Source organism: Peromyscus californicus, unplaced genomic scaffold (assembly GCF_007827085.1).
Source record: "Peromyscus californicus insignis strain IS unplaced genomic scaffold, ASM782708v3 Scaffold_2__1_contigs__length_46816999, whole genome shotgun sequence".
NCBI lineage: Eukaryota > Metazoa > Chordata > Mammalia > Rodentia > Cricetidae > Peromyscus > Peromyscus californicus.
The window spans coordinates 4,689,785-4,707,070 of NW_026294540.1; the positions used below are offsets into that span (position 1 = coordinate 4,689,785).

Below are 17,286 nucleotides of genomic sequence, written 5' to 3' on the forward strand. Positions count from 1 at the left end.
AAGTGCTGGGTATCGAACCCAAGACCACATGAGGCAAATGCTCAACTACTAAGCCAGACCTACAACCCTTTACTTTTTTTTTTTGTTTTTCGAGACAGGGTTTCTCTGTGTAGCTTTGCGCCTTTTCCTGGAACTCACTTGGTAGTCCAGGCTGGCCTCGAACTCACAGAGATCCGCCTGTCTCTGCCTCCCGAGTGCTGGGATTAAAGGCATGTGGTTTTTAGTTTTTTGTTTTCTTAATCAATGAGTAGTATTTATTGTGTACCAAATTTCTTCTCCTGGGTCTGTAAGGTAGGTAGGTCTGTTATGAACACCTTTCTAGAGATGGGGTGACCAGAGCAGGGAGAGATGAGTGGTCCTGCCCGAGCCTGCCACAACTGGCCAATGGGAAAGCTCCAGGCTGAGTGGGAATCCCAGTTGCCCTTTAGCACGCCCGCTCTCCGGTCTGCAGGTGAGGACCCCTGGGTCTCTAGCCTGTGTCCTTCCTTACACATCGCCCACACAGCCTCCCTCTGCCCCATGCTTTCCTGATGCTTAGAAGGACTTCAGACCCTTTGTCTAGCTGTAACTGTACCTTCTGACTCTCAGAAGGTTGAGGCAGGGGATTTACAATTTCAAGGCTTACATGTGACTGTGCCTCGGTCTCTCCTCCTAGAACACCGGGATAGTAGCAGTCCCCGCTCCAGTGAGGTTAGGAGGATGGAGTGGGAGGCCGAGGGCTGAAGTTTCACTCCTGGACCCTTCCCCTGTGGTGCTTCGCCATCTGCTGTGGTTTGCTGAGCTCTCCTGGCTCACTAGGTGCACCCGCCCCTGCTGGGCTCCCCTGACCCTGGAGTGTTCAGAAGTCCAGTCAGGCCCTCCTTCCCAGGAAGCTGCATAGTGCTCTCCCGGCTCCCCTGAAATCCCAGGGCCCGAGGTTCAGGTTGCTGGCGTGAGCCTTGTCTTCTGTGGGTCTTGCAGTCTGGTGCATGCGGGTGCTTAGAAAAGGTTTGGTGAATGTGCCCTGTGGAGCCCCCTCCCCTCTCTCTCGGAGTTGAGGACTGAGTCCCCGGCCCTCCCCGCTGCTGCGGGGCCACCATGGACAGATCCCTGACTCCGCCAAGAGCGAGCGAGTGACATGGGAGTGCTCTCCTCAGCCGGTGTCACCCAGCCTAGCCCTTCACTGCAGCCACGGAGAGAAGCAGGTGTGGTTTCTGATGTCACAGTTTAGAAGGGGACACTGAGGCAGCAAGGGACTCCGTGGCTAAGGACAGCCCTGCTGGTGAGTGGAGTGGCAGAGATGGGTTAGACGTCAGTTTGGGGTTCACACTTTAGCTGAAGAGCTGTTTTTTGCTTCCTGGAGCCGAACCTGCCGGGACAGACGGGAGTGGTGCTTGGTGGAAATAGAAATTGGGTCAGTAGGACACCATGATGGTGCTGGGGGTGTGGAGGACAAGTTCACTGGCCTTAGATGGCCCCATGGGCTTCAGCCTCTTGACCCACATCATGGCAGCTAAGCAGGGCCAAGACAGTGGCCAGAGAAAGTAGCCCAGTGCCCACCCCAGTCGGGGCCAGTGCCTACCTTCAGGCTCAAGCTCCCCCTTAGCCCCCTTCCGGTGGCTTCAGAGTCCAGTAGGCATGGATTCAAGTTCAGGCCCACCAGGCGACCTTGGACGAATCCCTTTCCTTCCACAGCCTCTGTAGCTTGCCCTTCTGGGGATGGGAGGCCTGAGGGATGAGTCCTCTGCCTAGCTGCCACTAGAGGAAGCAAGGGGACCCCCCCCCCTCCTTCAGGAGCTCCCCAGCCCTACAGCCTCTGGAACTCAGGTTGGGACACTACTTGGTTTTCAGCCCCAAGGACAGTGAGCCCAGGAGGAAGCCCTCCACCTCTGCCTGCCCCACCTGCCTTGGGGGGCGGGGTTCGGCCCACTGTGCCGGAGTTTGATAGGTTGAGATGATGAACTATGTGGTCAGGTGGGGGTGGGGGAGACCCCAAAAGCCAGATAAGCCGGCTCAGCCCAGCCACATAGGAAAGAACCCTCTGAGAATTGGCATATAAAAGCCCAGACATTCCTGTGGACTTTAAGACCTGCCTGCCTGACTCGAGGCCCCACTGTATCACTGCTGGGCGCCTCTGCAGAAGCCACACAGCCTCTCTGGATCTAGCTTCACAGAGTACTTTGGGTAGTGGTCTCAGTGAGGTGACATTCTGTATCAGGTAACTGAAAACATGGGTCTGGAAGCCCTGCCTCCTTTCAAGGGAGAGGCCTGTCCCAAGGGTCAATGTAGAGTTGGAAATGGTGGCAGGTAGCCTACTCCTCAAGTTGTGAGGGAAGATAGAGGGACGGGGCTGTAAACTACCCCTTCCCTGTTATAAAAGCAACATTCTACTTTGGGTATTTGGAAGTGTCAAGTTTGATAGATGCTGGCAGCAGCCACCATCTCAAGGCCCCGAGCTAAACGCTTGGTGCCATTTGAGGGAGGGTCTGCCCGGGGATAGAGTGTTTGAGACGTGTCCAGTATGGCTGACCTGGGCAGGCAGGCTCAGTGGAGGGTGTGGGGCCGTGACAACGTCCAGGGCCTGGTCCTAGGAAGTGCCGGCTCTGCTCAGCCTGTCCTGAGCTCACTGGGCCGCATGCTGAGCCCGGGCTCTGGGGAGCCACCTGCCCCCGCAAGCAGCTTGTTGTCTGGCATGTGCAGGCGCCGGGTGGCCCTTGTTCTGCATACATCTGATCCCGTCTTTCCCACATCAGATCATTTGTAACTGTCACCCGGCAGTCGGCCCATGGCTGATTCAATCTTGGCTTTGTGCTTGTCATGGCCATTTTCCCATGCAGACTGATTTTGAAAGGGGGCCCACCCTCGGTTCCACACGGCATGTGTGGGGAGGGGTATGTGTATGTGTGGACATGCACACGTGTGCACACACATCCCCGCATGCATGCATGTACACACACACACACACACACACACACACACACACACACACACACACACACACACACACACACACACACACACACACACACACCACACACATACACACACACACACACACACACACACACACACACACACACACACCACACACATACACACACACACCCCACACACCCACACCTTAGCCTCCTGCCTCTCACCACTCAATAGAATGTGAAATAACGTAGGCAGCCAAGGGGTCCCTGGCTCACCCCTTCACACTCATTCTCTCCTCCATCCTCCAATACCTACTGTGTGCTACAGCGTGTGCACAGTGGAGTCTGCGCTCTGGCAGCACAGAGCCCTAGCCATGAAGCGAGAGATTGATCCGAGAGTGCCACAGGGCATCACTAAGGAAGGGTGGCGAGGGGCTTGTGGCCCAGTGGACGGTGGCTAAGGAGGCCTTCATGGAGAAGAAGATGTTGGAGCTGAGGCAGGAAAAAAAGAAGTGCGCTGGCCATGGACTGCCACCATGCAGAACATGGTGGTAGGGACAGGCTGGGGACAGGTGGACATGGAGTGCTGTCCACAGGTGGCTGCCCAGTCCGTCTCCTCTAGACTTCAAAGGCTTAGTGCAGAAAGGACCGTGGCATGCCTCGTCAGTGTCTTAAGGTCTCGCCGTGAACCTGTTGGATCAAGCGGGGTACATTGCTAAATTGAACTCCTCTTGGCTATAGAGAAGTTATGCTTACAAAAGGAGCTTGCCTAGGTCTGTTGGACAGCGCTGTGCAGAGAGACAGAACCGGAAATGTAAAAGCTGTCTAGCGGATCAGAAAGCAAGCCATCGTGGCCAGGCGGTTAACAAGGCGGTGTCGGCTGTCCCGAGGAAGATACTAGAAATACCTAGAAGTCAGTGGGGGTGGGGGATGGGTGGTAGGTGGAAAGCTTGGCCTGGACCCTCAGGGTGAGGAGCAGTGTGGCAGCTGCGGGGCCTTGGCTCTCGCAGAGCCAAGTCTGTGGCAGAAGGGTCGCGGCTGGGACCTGCTGGCACTTGTGCTGGCCCTTAAAAGCTGAATGCTTTCTCTGCCTCTGGTGTCAGAGCTTCTGGTCCTGTCTGTCTGTCTGTCTGTCCCCCATCCAGCCCTTCCGCCCCATCAGCAGCTGCTGCCTGTCCCATGACTGATTTACCCTGAGTCTCCTGTCTCCCGACAGCCAGAGATTGAAACCCCGTCCCAAACATTCTGAAAACTAACAGAACACAAGTGACGCTTGTCCAAGGCAGAGACGTTAAGCTCCGGAAAGCACGTAGAAGAAAAATACACCTCCCTCCCACGAACGCCAAGGAAAACAGCCTCCCAGCTGAGCTGAAATTTGAACCAGGAGCTCCAGCTCTTGTGCTGGGTTCTTTGGAAACTGTGGTACCCTGTGACTGGGTGGCATGGATGTGGGGCTTTTCAGGAATTGGGGTGTCAGACACCCCTGGCTCCACAGCAGAGGTTGAAAGCTGGAGACTGGACCACGCATGTGGCTCCCCGAGGCTCACAAGCTCCCCCGTTCATGCTGCCAACCTAGCATCGGTGCTGCCAACCTAGCATCGGTACTGCCATGGGGCAGCGTCTTCATCCTAGTCCCCTGCCACATGGCTTCTCTCCTGCCACCACTCGTCTCTCTGTCTTCCAAACACGTTAGGACCATTCCAGCCAGCCTGCCTCCTCTCAACTCTGTATAAATCCCGGGGTCCCCTGGCCGAGGCCCACCCATCCCTGGACCTCTTCTGTTTTCTCCATCACCTGACCGCTAGGAATCCCGCTCCAGCCCCTTCCACGCTGCTTCCTTGGGTGTAAAGCAATGGTGCCTGTGGTAGAGTGGGCTAAATGTGGTGATGTCGGTGACGTGCTGAGCCAACAGAGAACACACAGACACACCCACAGTTCTTATCAACTCCTGGCTTCTCGCAACCTTCGCTGGGATGTAACAAGGAGGACCCCACACTTCCCACCTTGGGATGTGGTACTGTAGAAGAGTGTTTCAGAATGTCAGAACTGGGGAGGGGATCTGCAAGTCTTCTTAGCTAGGACCTGGTCCATCAGCACTAGCCCCTGCTTCTGACTGGAAGAGCCCCCCCCCCCCACAGTGTGAGCCCCACTCACCTACTTGGCTCTGGGAGAGGATCAGCTGTGACCTGACAGTGGTCATGACCGCTCCTCTGTCACTGCGCTGGGGGGTGTGTGTGTGTGTGTGTGTGTGTGTGTGTGCGCGTGTGTGTGTGTGTGTGCGTGTGTGTGTGTGTGTGCGCGCGTGTGCGCGCGCCTTTGAACCTTCACAGTGAGCTCTCAGCCCTATACCTTCAAGTCCGTTTCTGTGCTGAGTTTATACTTCTTGTCTGGAGCAGACCTCCTGAGGGTAGGGCCTGGCTGGCTTCACACACACTAGGCGCTTTTAGTGCCCACCCCCACCGCCATCAAGGTGTGTGCTGTGGCAGCCGGAGACCTCCCGAGGTCTCGGCTCTTCGTGTTCGTCCCTTGGGATCATCCCTGTCCTCTTTACTCACTGTTTGCTACTTGCTGTTGAGTCGGTTACAGTTGCTGTCACTTGAGGTAGCTCACTGGACCTGGTGCATAGCTGTACATCTTACGTATGGGAAGGAATGTTTAGAAATTTGTAGTCTGTGTGTGTGCGCGTGCGCACCTGGGGCTGGGGCTGTGCACATGTGTGGAGGCCAGAGGACCACTTTGGGGAGTCTGTTCCTGCCTTCCACCTTGTCCAAGCAGGGTTGGTTACCCTTGTTTTTGCTGCACACCTCAGGCTTGTCAGGGTCCAGGAGCTTCCAAGATGTTCCCCGAGTCTCCATCTTCCTTCTCACTGTAAGAGTGCTGGGGTTAACCGTGGTGCACGTCTTCAATCCCAGCGCTCAGGAGGCAGAAGCTGGTGGATCTCTGAGTTCGAGGACAGCCTGGTCTACAGAGCGAGTTTCAGGACAGCCAGGGCTACACAGAGAAACTTTGTCTCAACCCCCCCCCCCCCAAAATAGAGTCCTGGGATTACAGATAATTGCCACCACAAGCAACTTTTTTTTTCCCCTGTGGGTTTCCAGGGTCAAACTCAAATTCAGGCATGGTGACTGCCTCTACCCTCGGAATAATTTTGCCAGTCTGATGAAGAAATTGAGGTTCAAATTAAGTTCAGACGTGAAGCTACGACTTAGTTCAGGGACAGAGAACTCAAGTCCCTGGTCTCACAGCTCAGGACACAGTACCGTCACGTCACCTTATGAGATTGTTGGGTGGCCTTCCTCTTGGCGCCCCCAGACTGAGTTGGATGACCCCATCATGGTGACCCCCTGTTTCCCTGCCTTACTGTCCCTCTGAGCTTCCTACCTCTTCAGACCCCTGACGGCTCAGCGTTAGCACAGGACTTGGCACACAGTAGGGGCTTCATATGATCTTCCCAGAAGTTGGCAGCTCGGAGAAAGGCAGGCACAGATGGTTCCCAAGGCTCCAGGCATCGTTGCCCTCCCAGAGTTGGCCCCACCCCTTTCCTGGGACCTTGTTCTGGGAGCTGACCGTGGTGCTGACAGGGCTCTGGCCTGCAGCCTCTGCCCTGCCTCAGGGCGAGACGCTTGCTAAGATCCACATCTTGTCCATTCTCCCCTCTGGAGATGTTTTCCTGGGGACCTATTGTGTGCAGGCCCCGGTGACCCACGCAGAAAGGTTTGGAATCTGCATTAGGAGCCACCTGTCATACTGTGTCATGTATCTCCTGCACCCTGGACATCTTCAAAGCCCCAATGGAATCTGGGCTTCAAGTGAAGGTCAAGAAGCATCATAAAGAACATTGCCGGGTGGTGGTGGCGCACGCCTTCCATCTCAGCACTCGGGAGGCAGAGGCAGGCGGATCTCTGTGAGTTTGAGGCCAACCTGGTCTACAGAGCAAGTTCAGGATAGCCAGGGCTGTTATACAGAGACACCCTGTCTTGAAAAACAAAACAAACAAAAAGAGTATTCTACCAGAAGGAAGGGCTGACAAGGACCAGCAAGTGCAGAACTGGGGCCAGAGCGTGTAGGGGAGAGGCCTGTGACGGGAGAAGCTGTCTTGGCATTCCTGTGGCTGTGGTAAGATGCCATGACCCAAAGCACTGTGGGGAGGAAAGGGTTTATTTCATCTTACATCTCTCAGGTCACACTCCACTGCTGAAGGAAGTCAGTGCAGGGACTGAAGCAGAGCCCAGGCAGGAATGGTCCTTCCTCGCTCGCTCACTCCTCACGGTTTGCTCAGCTTGCTTCGTTCTACACCCCAGGACCACCAGCCCAGGGGTGGCCCCACCCACCGTGGGCCAGACCCTTCCACCTCCATCAGTGGTTAAGAAAATGCACGGCACCGGGCGGTGGTGGCGCACGCCTTTAATCCCAGCACTCGGGAGGCAGAGCCAGGTGGATCTCTGTGAGTTCGAGGCCAGCCTGGGCTACCGAGTGAGTTCCAGGAGAGGCGCAAAGCTACACAGAGAAACCCTGTCTTGAAAAAACCAAAAAAAAAAAAGAAAGAAAGAAAATGCACGGCCAACTTTGCCTACAGGCCAAATGTCCGGTGGAGACATTTGCTTAGTTGAGATCCTCTCTTCCCAAGTGACTCCGGCTTGTGTCAGGTTGACATAAAACCAGTCAGCACAGAGGCCCGCCACCCAAGCGCTCTGCCGACCTCCAGATTCCGAGATCGCCACTTTGGTTTTGGTTTTCCCCTTTGGCCCAGAACTGCCGGCGTCGATGGCTCCGGTGCCTTTCCCAGGCACGAAGCTAGAAACGGCACGAAAACTCTGAACGGAGAGGTGTTGGGCTAGGCAAGAGCAGGTGGAGCTGGGCATCCTAGGCGCCTCTGGCCTGTGGGGTGGGGATAGTAATCCTGGCAGGTGATGAGGCTCCTGTTGAAGGGGCAGTGCTCCCCACCCCCACCCTTAAGAATGAAAATCCCCTTCTTGTGCCAGCCCAAACTGCAGCGGGAAATAATCATTTTTTACAGGTCCCCTTATCCATAGCCCAACCCTGGGCCTGTTTAATCAGCGGCACCCGCCCCGTGACTTGAAGATTCCCCGGCTAGAGAGATCGAGAGAAGGGTTAAGGAAAATTACCCTGGCCTCCTCCATGCTAATGTAATCTCTAACCAGATCTGCCCAGCCGCAGCTCAAATTGCTTTTTAGATTAACATTTAATTATTAACAGGGTCCCCTGGAAGGCCTTGGGCTCTGGGAACCCGGGGTGGGGGAGGAAGCAGCAGGAAGGAGGTGGGGTGGGCTTCTGCTCGGGCTGCCTCGAAGAGAGACTGATGGGAAGAGAGACCCAGAGTAAGACGGGGGGGGGGGGGGGGGGGGGGCCGGCCGAGGGGGTCAGGCAGGGAGGCACAGCAAGGGGAGAGGGAGGCGGAGAGGGGCCCCTGTGGGGTTCTGTGCAGCCTGGGGACTCTGGGCAACCTCTCTGCAATGGGCTGGCTGGCATTTTGTGACTTGCAGTGGGGGGGGGGGGGTAGTGTTCTCCCAGAGCCGCACAGCTAGGCTTTGACCCCAATGCCACCAACTTGGTGCATCATCTTCTTCCTGGGTCTGGGCTTCTCAACACCGCAGGGCTCCTCCTGTGTCCGGAGGCGGCTGTGTGGTCAGGACAATGTGAGGAGAAGGGAGATGTCTCTGACAACCAAGGGTGGAGCAGACCCTGTGGGAACCCCCGGGCTCCCCAGATTCTTCACTCTGGGTTCTGGCTCCTTCAGGGATGGGAACTGCATCTCTCCTCGGGTCTTACATATAGCTGGGGCTATGGATTTTTTTTTTTGACAAATCAAAGGGTGGCGTGCTCTCACATCCACACTGGCTAATTCCCATGAAGTTCCAGCCAGGGAAGGAGACTCAGGGGTACTGTGCACCCTGAGTCACTCCGGGCCCCAGGGCCTCGTCCTTTCCTGGCCGCTGCCACCCTAGCTCCCCGTGGCCGCCTTTCTCCTCTGAACTCCTCACCCTGTTAGGTCTCCTATGACCTTCCTCTCCAGGCCGCAGCCTGTATTTGGCCCTGAGCGGAGCTGCAGAGATCTGCCTAGGCAGTTCTAGATAAAGGCAAAGATGGAGGCTGGAAGCCGCACAGGCTGTGGCCTTCGTGGAGTCGCAACCTTCCCCGGAGGCCAAGCGTTTCTCCACATTCAGCCTTACTCCAGGGACAGGCTGCCCACAAGGGCATCTTTCCCTACCGAGGCAGAGGAAGAGGCTGGGACAATCTCTTTTTTTCTTTTTCTTCTTTTAAAGATTTATTTATTTATTATGTACACAGAAGAGGGCACCAGATCTCATTACAGATGGTTGTGAGCCACCATGTGGGCGCTGGGAATTGAACTCAGGACCTCTGGAAGAGCAGTCAGTGCTCTTAACCTCTGAGCCATCCCTCCACCCCTGACAATCTCTTTTCAACTTACACTGGACTTAGCCGGGGAGAGCAGTTCTGAGTGAGTGGTCTCCTGGGGCCTTTGTGACAGGTCATGCTTACGTATGTGGCATAGGGGTGGCCCCCCAAAAGGTGCTCCCAAGTGTTACTGCCTGAGTGAGTGGAGGAGGGCAGGGTCCCACCTGCTGCACGGGGCACACGCTGTGTTCTGTTGAATGGTTATAGAATGTGTGGGTTGGTCTCCAGGGAGCCTCTGTCCTCTTCCCATGCCTCTGTTCTTTCCCAGCCCCTCTCAGGGTAGAATCCAAGGGGCTGGTGGGCACGGAGGAGAATCAGGACCTTGCAGCTGTTCCTTGGTGGTAGCTTGACTGAAGCCAGGGGCTTCGAGGATTCCCCCGACTACGATGAACTTGCCATACAGGAGGGGCCTGAGGTTCAGGAACTGACACCCTTGGGCTCTGCCGATTAAAAATCTCTGTGATCTTGTACACATTGCCCACACCCATACCCACACCCACACCCACACCCACACGGTGTCCATTTCCTACTGTGTGAGAGGAAGCTAAAACCAGCCTCTCGCCACCAAGGCCACCTTGCCAGTTGGGTTGAGGGACCACGGGATGCTTTCAGATCTGGATGCGTGAGGAGGGCTTCCGCATAGTCAAAAGGCAAACAGGAGCTGCTGTCCTCAGTACCCAGCACCTTGCTCGTCCCAGGCTCTCTCGGGACTCCCCGCTGCCCCCTGTAGCCAGACACAGAGGGATGGATGACACAAGGTAACACAAGGCCAGCCTCCCACCCCCAAGAGGACGCTTTGAATCAAATAAAGACAGCGTGGGCTCATTGTTTGCCACTCGGGCATCAGACTTAATTCTCCTCAGCTCCGAGAGTTCCTCCTTCCCCCGTCACAGCTCCTTATCTGCAGCCCAGCTCTGAAAGGGCACACTGACAGCTGGGGGTGTTATCTGCTGGAGGGGACCTTTTCCTTGGGTGTCTCCCAGATAAGACGTCTTATCAGCCCCCACGTCAGGGATGGTGCCAGAGCATTCTAATCACTGAGGCTCGAGACATTTCCCCTCCCCCTCCCCCACCCCACCCCCCTTTATTATCAAAGTCACAAAAGGCCTTGAGCTTATAAACAGTCCGATTTGCAGAGAGTGTGGCACTCCAGATGGTCCCCGGCGGGGCCGGACGGTGATGATTATGTGCCGGACGGTTGAGGGACCCACCATCTGCAGATGGGGTGGGGCTGGGCAAGGAGAAGGCAGGCCAAAAGTCACGGGAAAGGCATGAGTGTTTTAGGTGCCCACTCCAGGCCTATTCCTGGCTTGCTGTGTAACCTTGTGCAGGGCCCTTGATGTCTCTGGGCTTTTTATCTCACACTAGCCAGTGCGTTTGGTGCAGCCATTCATTGGATGCCTAATTTTTACTTTATTTTTATTTGTATGTCTGTGTGAGGGTGTGGTGTGTGTGTGTGTGTGTGTGTGTGCGCGCGCATGCATGCACGCACAGGTGCCATGTCTGTGTGAGGGTGTGCCCTGTGTGTGCACGTGTGCTGTGTCTGTGTGAGGGTGTGCCCTCTGCACACACGGCACACCCTCACACCCTCTGAGGGTGTGCCCTGTGTGTGCACGTGTGCATGTCTATGTGAGGGTGTGCCGTGTGTGTGCACGTGTGTGTGTCTGTGTGAGGGTGCGTCACGTGTGCACCTCCAGGAGCTGGAGTGACATTGGGTGCTGGAAACCAAACTCGGGTCCCCTTGAAGAGCAACACACACTCTTAACTGCGGAGCCACCTCCCCAACATCACTTAGGAAATGATTATTCCTGGCCAGACCCTGGGGAGATGGAAACAAACAAGACATGGCCCTCGCCCCCTAGAGACCCACGGTCACAGACAGACAGAAAGACATGAAGTTGGCAATTACAACTTGGTGTGATTAGGGCTGTGGTGAGGGACACCCAGATGGCCAGCCAAGCCATCTGAAACAGCCCTGAATCAACATGGCTGGGCGGCAGTGCCACAGGCCCAGGGCTCCGCAGGTGCCGTGGTCTGGAGGTATGAGGCAGTTAGACAGGAGGGCCTTGGAGGGGTGGGGAGCCTTGAGAGACTGGGCGGCTGGAGGAGAGCTGGGCCAGGCCGAGAAAGTTGGTTGTGTTGGGAGAAGTTTAAAGGCCAACGTGTTCTGGGGTGTTCTGGGAACTTGAGGTGGGCATTTCACTCCCCATAAGGCTCGGCTGGCCCCTGGCTCATCTGAGACCTACCCCGCCCCTGTCCCCACAGCAGGACACAGGGTTTGGGGAGAATGGACCGTGATCTGGGAGACTCGAGGAAGAAGAGAAGCCCCCTCTCCACCTCCAGGTGAAGCTGGTGTCCAGGGCTATGTATGGGTCAGTCAACCTGGTTTCTCCAGAGGTGAAAAGCAGTAAGAACTGCCCTGAGAAGCTGAGGGGAGCCAGAATGGGACATCGTCCATTTCCTCCCAGCATGATGGCCCCCAGGGCCCCCAGACTGCCTGGACATCCTAAAGGCCCTGGGAGGCAGGCTGCCCTCACTCAACAGCTGCAACCCATCATGTCCTTTTTTTTAGCTGCAAGTGTGCTAGGATGGGTGGCCCACTGGGATCCGCTCATCCTGGAGGGAGGCTGGGACCCTGGCCTCCTGCACTCGGTAAGAGAACAGGTTGGGACCGTAGAATAATTTGCCTGGGTGGGGTGGTGAGGCTAGAAGATTCGTGGAGTGACTTTTACAACTCAGAGAGCACTCTCCAGCCAGTACAGGGACTGGGGGGACTCTAGGCTCCAGGCTCTGCCCTCCCTCCTCCCAGACAAACGCTGCCTGGCTTGTGGAGGACAGACAGCCCCTGGGGACCCCAGGTTCTGCGCCCTCCAGTCCGATATCACCTGTGAAGAGAAGGGTGTGGGCAGGTTTCTTGCATCGGGGTGGCCGGAAACAGATGCCGTGATGGAGAGGGGGGTGGGGAGAAATGGGCGGGGTCAAGGCAGGCGCCACCGGCCCCCTCACCTGAGTGTGTACCAGTCAAGTGTCCCCATGGACTGTCAACACGTAGGTTTCAGGGACACCCCCCCACACACACACACACCACGTGATGGAGTGTGACACTGGGTATATACTGCCTGTGCACAAGTGAGCACCTGCGGTGTGGGGGGAACCCGGCACCCTCGGTCTGAATGGGGTGGACTGTGGCCTCCAGGCTGGACTGTGGCATGTGGCGGTGGCCCCCGCAGGCCTGTTTCTGCCACCTGCTCCCATCCCGGGTCCCTGGAGAGCCTCGCTCTTGTCTGCAGTCAAGGACTTCCCTCCTGCAATGAGCCCCACTTCACTCCCTCCTTAAGCCATGTCATTTCTGCCTGATGGTAATGGCATATTTTAAAATTACCAGAAATCAAAGCCGAGAAGTGGGTATCGCTGCTTTTATTGCCTCGCTGTGTTAAGACTGGTGACTGGGGGGGAAGGGAAGAGCATCCCACCCTCCCCCACATCTATCCATCCCCCACTTCCTTTTTCTTTCTTTTCTTTTTTTTTTTATAGACAGTAATAGGAGAAAATTGGTTTTGAAACTGAATAAAAGTCCCTTTCAGAGGAAATCTTTACTCACGGGTACCTCTGCTGAAAGTAAAATAGAAGCATAATGAAAGGTGGTTACATGATTGTCTTTCATTTACCGAGAGGCCAGGACAGACGGGAGACTGCCACCGTCTCGGGGAATACAAGATTGGAATAATTGCGCTGTAACAAGGAGCTTGTTGTGAAATTAGTATCCTAAGAAAGTGGTGAAAAAAGGCTTTTCCTCATGAATACTTCATTATTAGAAGCAGCAGAATTCTGGGCTTCAGACACCTGTTTAGTATTAAATACCTTCCCTCTTTTCCCCTCAAACTCCCCCCCACCCCACCCCCCCGTCCCGCCTTTCCAACCAGCTCAGGATGGAGGCAGCCCAGGCCGGCTGCCAGGGACAGGGATGGATGGCAATGGGAAGAATACAAGGACCTCAGGGTACCCAGGCTGCACCCTTCTCTGTGGCAGAGAGAGAGAAAGGGTGGACCCCACTGGGACTCCCCCATCTTCCACGGGGGCCTCCAAGGCTGGCTGGTCCTGACCCCAGTGCTCAGGGCACCACACCCTCAGGAAGGTGGGCTTTGTGGGGAGACATGTGGGCTTCCTGTGCCCCCCTACCCCTAGTCTCTGGCGTAGGTAGATGAATAGCATCATGGGCTATGAGGAGGCCCATCTGAGCTGCCACCTAAGGGCTACTGGGGGTGACTCTGGCCCTACCCTTCCTACTTGGAGTGATCACAGTCAGGGTGGAGGACCCCAGGACACTACCCTGACATTTCTTCTCCAGGGGTACTGTGAGAACACCCCAAACAGGTGCTACATCAGTGACTTACGTAAACAGGGACACTGTACCCACTAGCCCTACCTGGCTACTCCTCCGGACCTCAAAGATGACCAGATGGGTCCCTTTTGGCCATGTGGTGGAAGGCCACCTCTGATCCCGTCCTGTGCTGCCTCAGGGGCACCTATGGATGCTTCAGTTTCCCCGTCTGAAGGAGATGGAATGTCTAGTCTGAACATCTGGCCCAAAGGCAGACATGATGGCACATGCCCCCGATCCCACCACCCGGGGGACTATATGCTGTGGGCTAGCCTGGACTACGAAGAGAGCAGTCTCAAAAACAACTGATCTCTGATGTTCCTTGGAGTGCTGGGGAGGGAGGGCAGGAGGTCGGCTTGGAGCAGCTCTCAGTGACCAGTGTCTCCCTCTTCACAGGGATCCTGCCGCAGAGCACGCCCCGCCCGGGGCTCCCCGATCAGCCATGCTGGCCTGTCTGCAGAGGACTCAGAACCCACCTGGCCAGCACCTGGCCTGTCCAAGCAAGAGCCTGGAGCTGCGCAAGTGTGAGTGAGACCCCGCCACAGCTTCCTGTTCCCTGTGCCCTCCTCTGTGCACTCAGTCCCGGGACTTGCTCTCTGCTCCTCGGGCTTCTGTAGAGCGAGCAAGCGAGCGAGCGGGTCATGGCCCAGTCTGACCCCCGTCTGGGGTGTTCATGCAGAACCCCTCCATTGAGATCCCTTGGGAGGCCTGGGCTCACCCCCCAGGGAGCCCACTCACCACATGCCTCCAAGTCAGAGCTCTGGAGCTGGACATGACTGTGCGCCTGGAACCCCAGCACCCGGGGGGGGGGGGGGGAGGCCAGTCTAGACTACATCCTTCATGCCATAACGTGGGGATGGGGACATGGGTCTCCAGCAAGGCACAACGGCAGTTTCCGCCCTGTAGCCTAGAAGCAGCTGTTTACACTGCTGCCTTTTCTTCAGCTATTTATTTATCTCGAAAGTAGCATTCTTGTCCAACATTCCTAAGGAAGGAATGAGAGGCCAAAGCCCCCGCCCCCTCAGAGGCAGCTGGTGTCCATTTCCTGTGTGCCCTCAGATGTTTTATGTGCTTTGGCAAATGCTCACACGTCTGATATGGCCCAGCACCTCACTTGGCCATCCATCCTCCAGGTCACCCGCCAAAGAGCTGCCTCTTTGCCTGTCCCTTTCTCCGGCAAGGATGGGCCGTGATTTATTTGGTTAACTCTCTGTTTAAACTGTCCACGACTTGTTGATTTGATAAGTGATGGGGCAATAAACCCTGTAGTCGCCAGGTGCGAACAGAGCGTGGGGAAAACTCTGGAAGAGGAAGTACCGGGGTCAGGGCACGGGACACACGTCCTCGCGCTGGTGGGTGTGGTCTGGGAGCTTCAGCGGTCACACCTGGGACAGTGTGCCTAGGTTCACTGTGTAGCTTTCATTTAGAACGACAGAAGTTCGGTGTCTCTGTGTCGTACCATGTGTTTCCATTTTGAACATCCTGTGAGTGAGTCTCCTGGTCGGTTTTTTGATGGGGTGGTGATTTTTGTCCATCTTTGTTGATCTGTGGGGGCCGCTGTATGGAACGCAAGAACCGCATGCCTCCCTAGCTTGTCTTTTGTCTGGATTCTGCCTCAGTTCGTCAGAACTCCTGTGGCTTTTGGGTTTTAAGTCGTACTTAGGAGACCCTTCCCTAAGCCTTCTTCCAGTCTCTTGTTTAAAAGTATATGACTTACGTGCTTCAAAAGGCTTCTCTCACTCTCTCTCTCTCATATATATATATATATATATATATATATATATATATATATATATATATATATATATATATAAAATTAAAAAGTATTTGCCCAGCACTTGGGAGGCAGATGTAGGCAGAACTCTGTGAGTTCGAGGCCAGCTTGGTCAGCCTATTGAGTTCTAGGCTGCCAGCCAGGGCTATGTAGAGAAATCTTGTGTCAACAAAACAAAACATTGTTTCGGAACTTACCAGTTGTAAAGTTTGAGGTTGAGATCTAAATGTAATCCAGAGTCCGCCCAATGCTGGTCTCTTCCCTTTCTGTTTGGCGACTCTGGGGACTGAACAGGTCCTCACTCATGCTAAGCCTGCTCGCTCGCCAGGTCCACCATGTTCTCATCCATACTTATCCCCTACCCCCGCCCCACTCTGTTTTCATTTTTTTTTGAGGCAAGGCCTTGTGTCGCCCAGGCTAGCCTTGAACTCATCATGTAACCAAGGATGACTTTGGCCTCCTGATGCCTCCACCTCCCCAGTGGCGGGACACAGGTCACACACACAGCCGGCTGTTCTCATTGCTGAGGGTTGGAAACTTTGGTGAGTTTAACTGAGCTGTGACCCTGTTGAGCTCTGGGTCTGCTCACAGACTGAGGTAGCATCGGGAGTCACATCAGCCTCATACCCAGTGACAGCGGCCCCCTCCCACCACCCCTCCTCCAGAGAGAAGTTCACCTCTTTCATAATTGACTCATTCACACTATGTGTGTGCTTTTGTGATTGTTTTTCTGTAATCAGATTTATTTATGTGTGAGCATATACACACGCGTCACCAGGGCACATGAAGAGGTCAGAGGACAACTTGTGGGAATCACTTATCTCCTGACATCATGTGGGTCCCCAAAATCAAACTCGGGGCCCTCGGGCTTAGTGGTTAGCACCTTTACCTGCGGAGCCCTACCGCTGGTCCTCCAAGGTCAGCCCCAGTGCAGCACGGATAACACGGATAGCTTCATGCTCCTTGGTAACCCACTCCAGATTTCCATGGTAACCTTGTTTGTTTATAAGCCTCCTAACCTGGGGAGCCACTTTCTTGGGGTGACATTCGTAGTGGGGCTGCATACCTTGACAGATGGATCCTGGGAGAAACGGTGTTTTGGAATGCTCTTTCCTGAGTGTTCAGACCTCCTCCTGTGTTCCCCGGGAACGTCCTAACAGTCACTGCATTTAGCTCCCACACATTTGGGGGCCAGTTCGCGTCTGGAGAGGAGAGCGTTTTGATGCACTGCTGCTCCCCTACAGAGGCTGATCCTGTGAACGTGGCTGGCTGCCGCCGCCGCCGCCGCCTTCTCGCATTCTGTTGCTAAAAGGGCTTTTCAGTGTAGTCCTCTAGATTTACAGCAAGCAGCGAAAATGGTCATTTATTTAATGCTTTGCCTTTTGGAGACCAGCCCCATGCAGTCCAGGCTGGCTTCAAACTTGCCACGTCAGTGAGAACGCTCTCCTCGCCATCCTGTAGGGAGGCGGGATTTCAAGTGTGCACCGCCATGCTGGTTTTTGTTGAGTATGTTTGTTGTTTTGAGACAGCGTCTACGTAGCCCTGGCTGGCCTGGAGCCCGCCATGGAGATCAGGCTAGCCTCAAACTCACCCCCTACCTGCCTCTACCTCCCCAGTGCTGGGATTAAAGGTGTGAGCCACCATGCCTGGCTCCTCCTATTTTGTTTTTTTGTTTTGTTGAATACGGTTGACTATGTGACTGTCATCACTCCAAAGAATACTGTGTGCGCCGACTGCCCTGCCAAGGAAACGCGAGCTGCGAAATGAGTATTTGATCAAGTTAAGTCCGTCTCCATTTT

General features: G+C 55.2%; 1 protein-coding gene across 2 annotated transcripts in view; it reads left to right on the top strand.

Annotated features, from left to right (window-relative positions):
- Positions 1-17,286, top strand: part of Fam222a (family with sequence similarity 222 member A) — a 42,236-nt gene that overhangs the window by 13,390 nt on the left and 11,560 nt on the right. For both annotated transcript variants that reach the window (XM_052755082.1, XM_052755083.1), the window contains exon 2: positions 14,110-14,237. In XM_052755082.1, coding sequence (XP_052611042.1) covers positions 14,156-14,237 — 82 coding nt within the window. In that variant the 5' untranslated portion in view covers positions 14,110-14,155. The remainder of the gene's footprint in view (positions 1-14,109; positions 14,238-17,286) is intronic.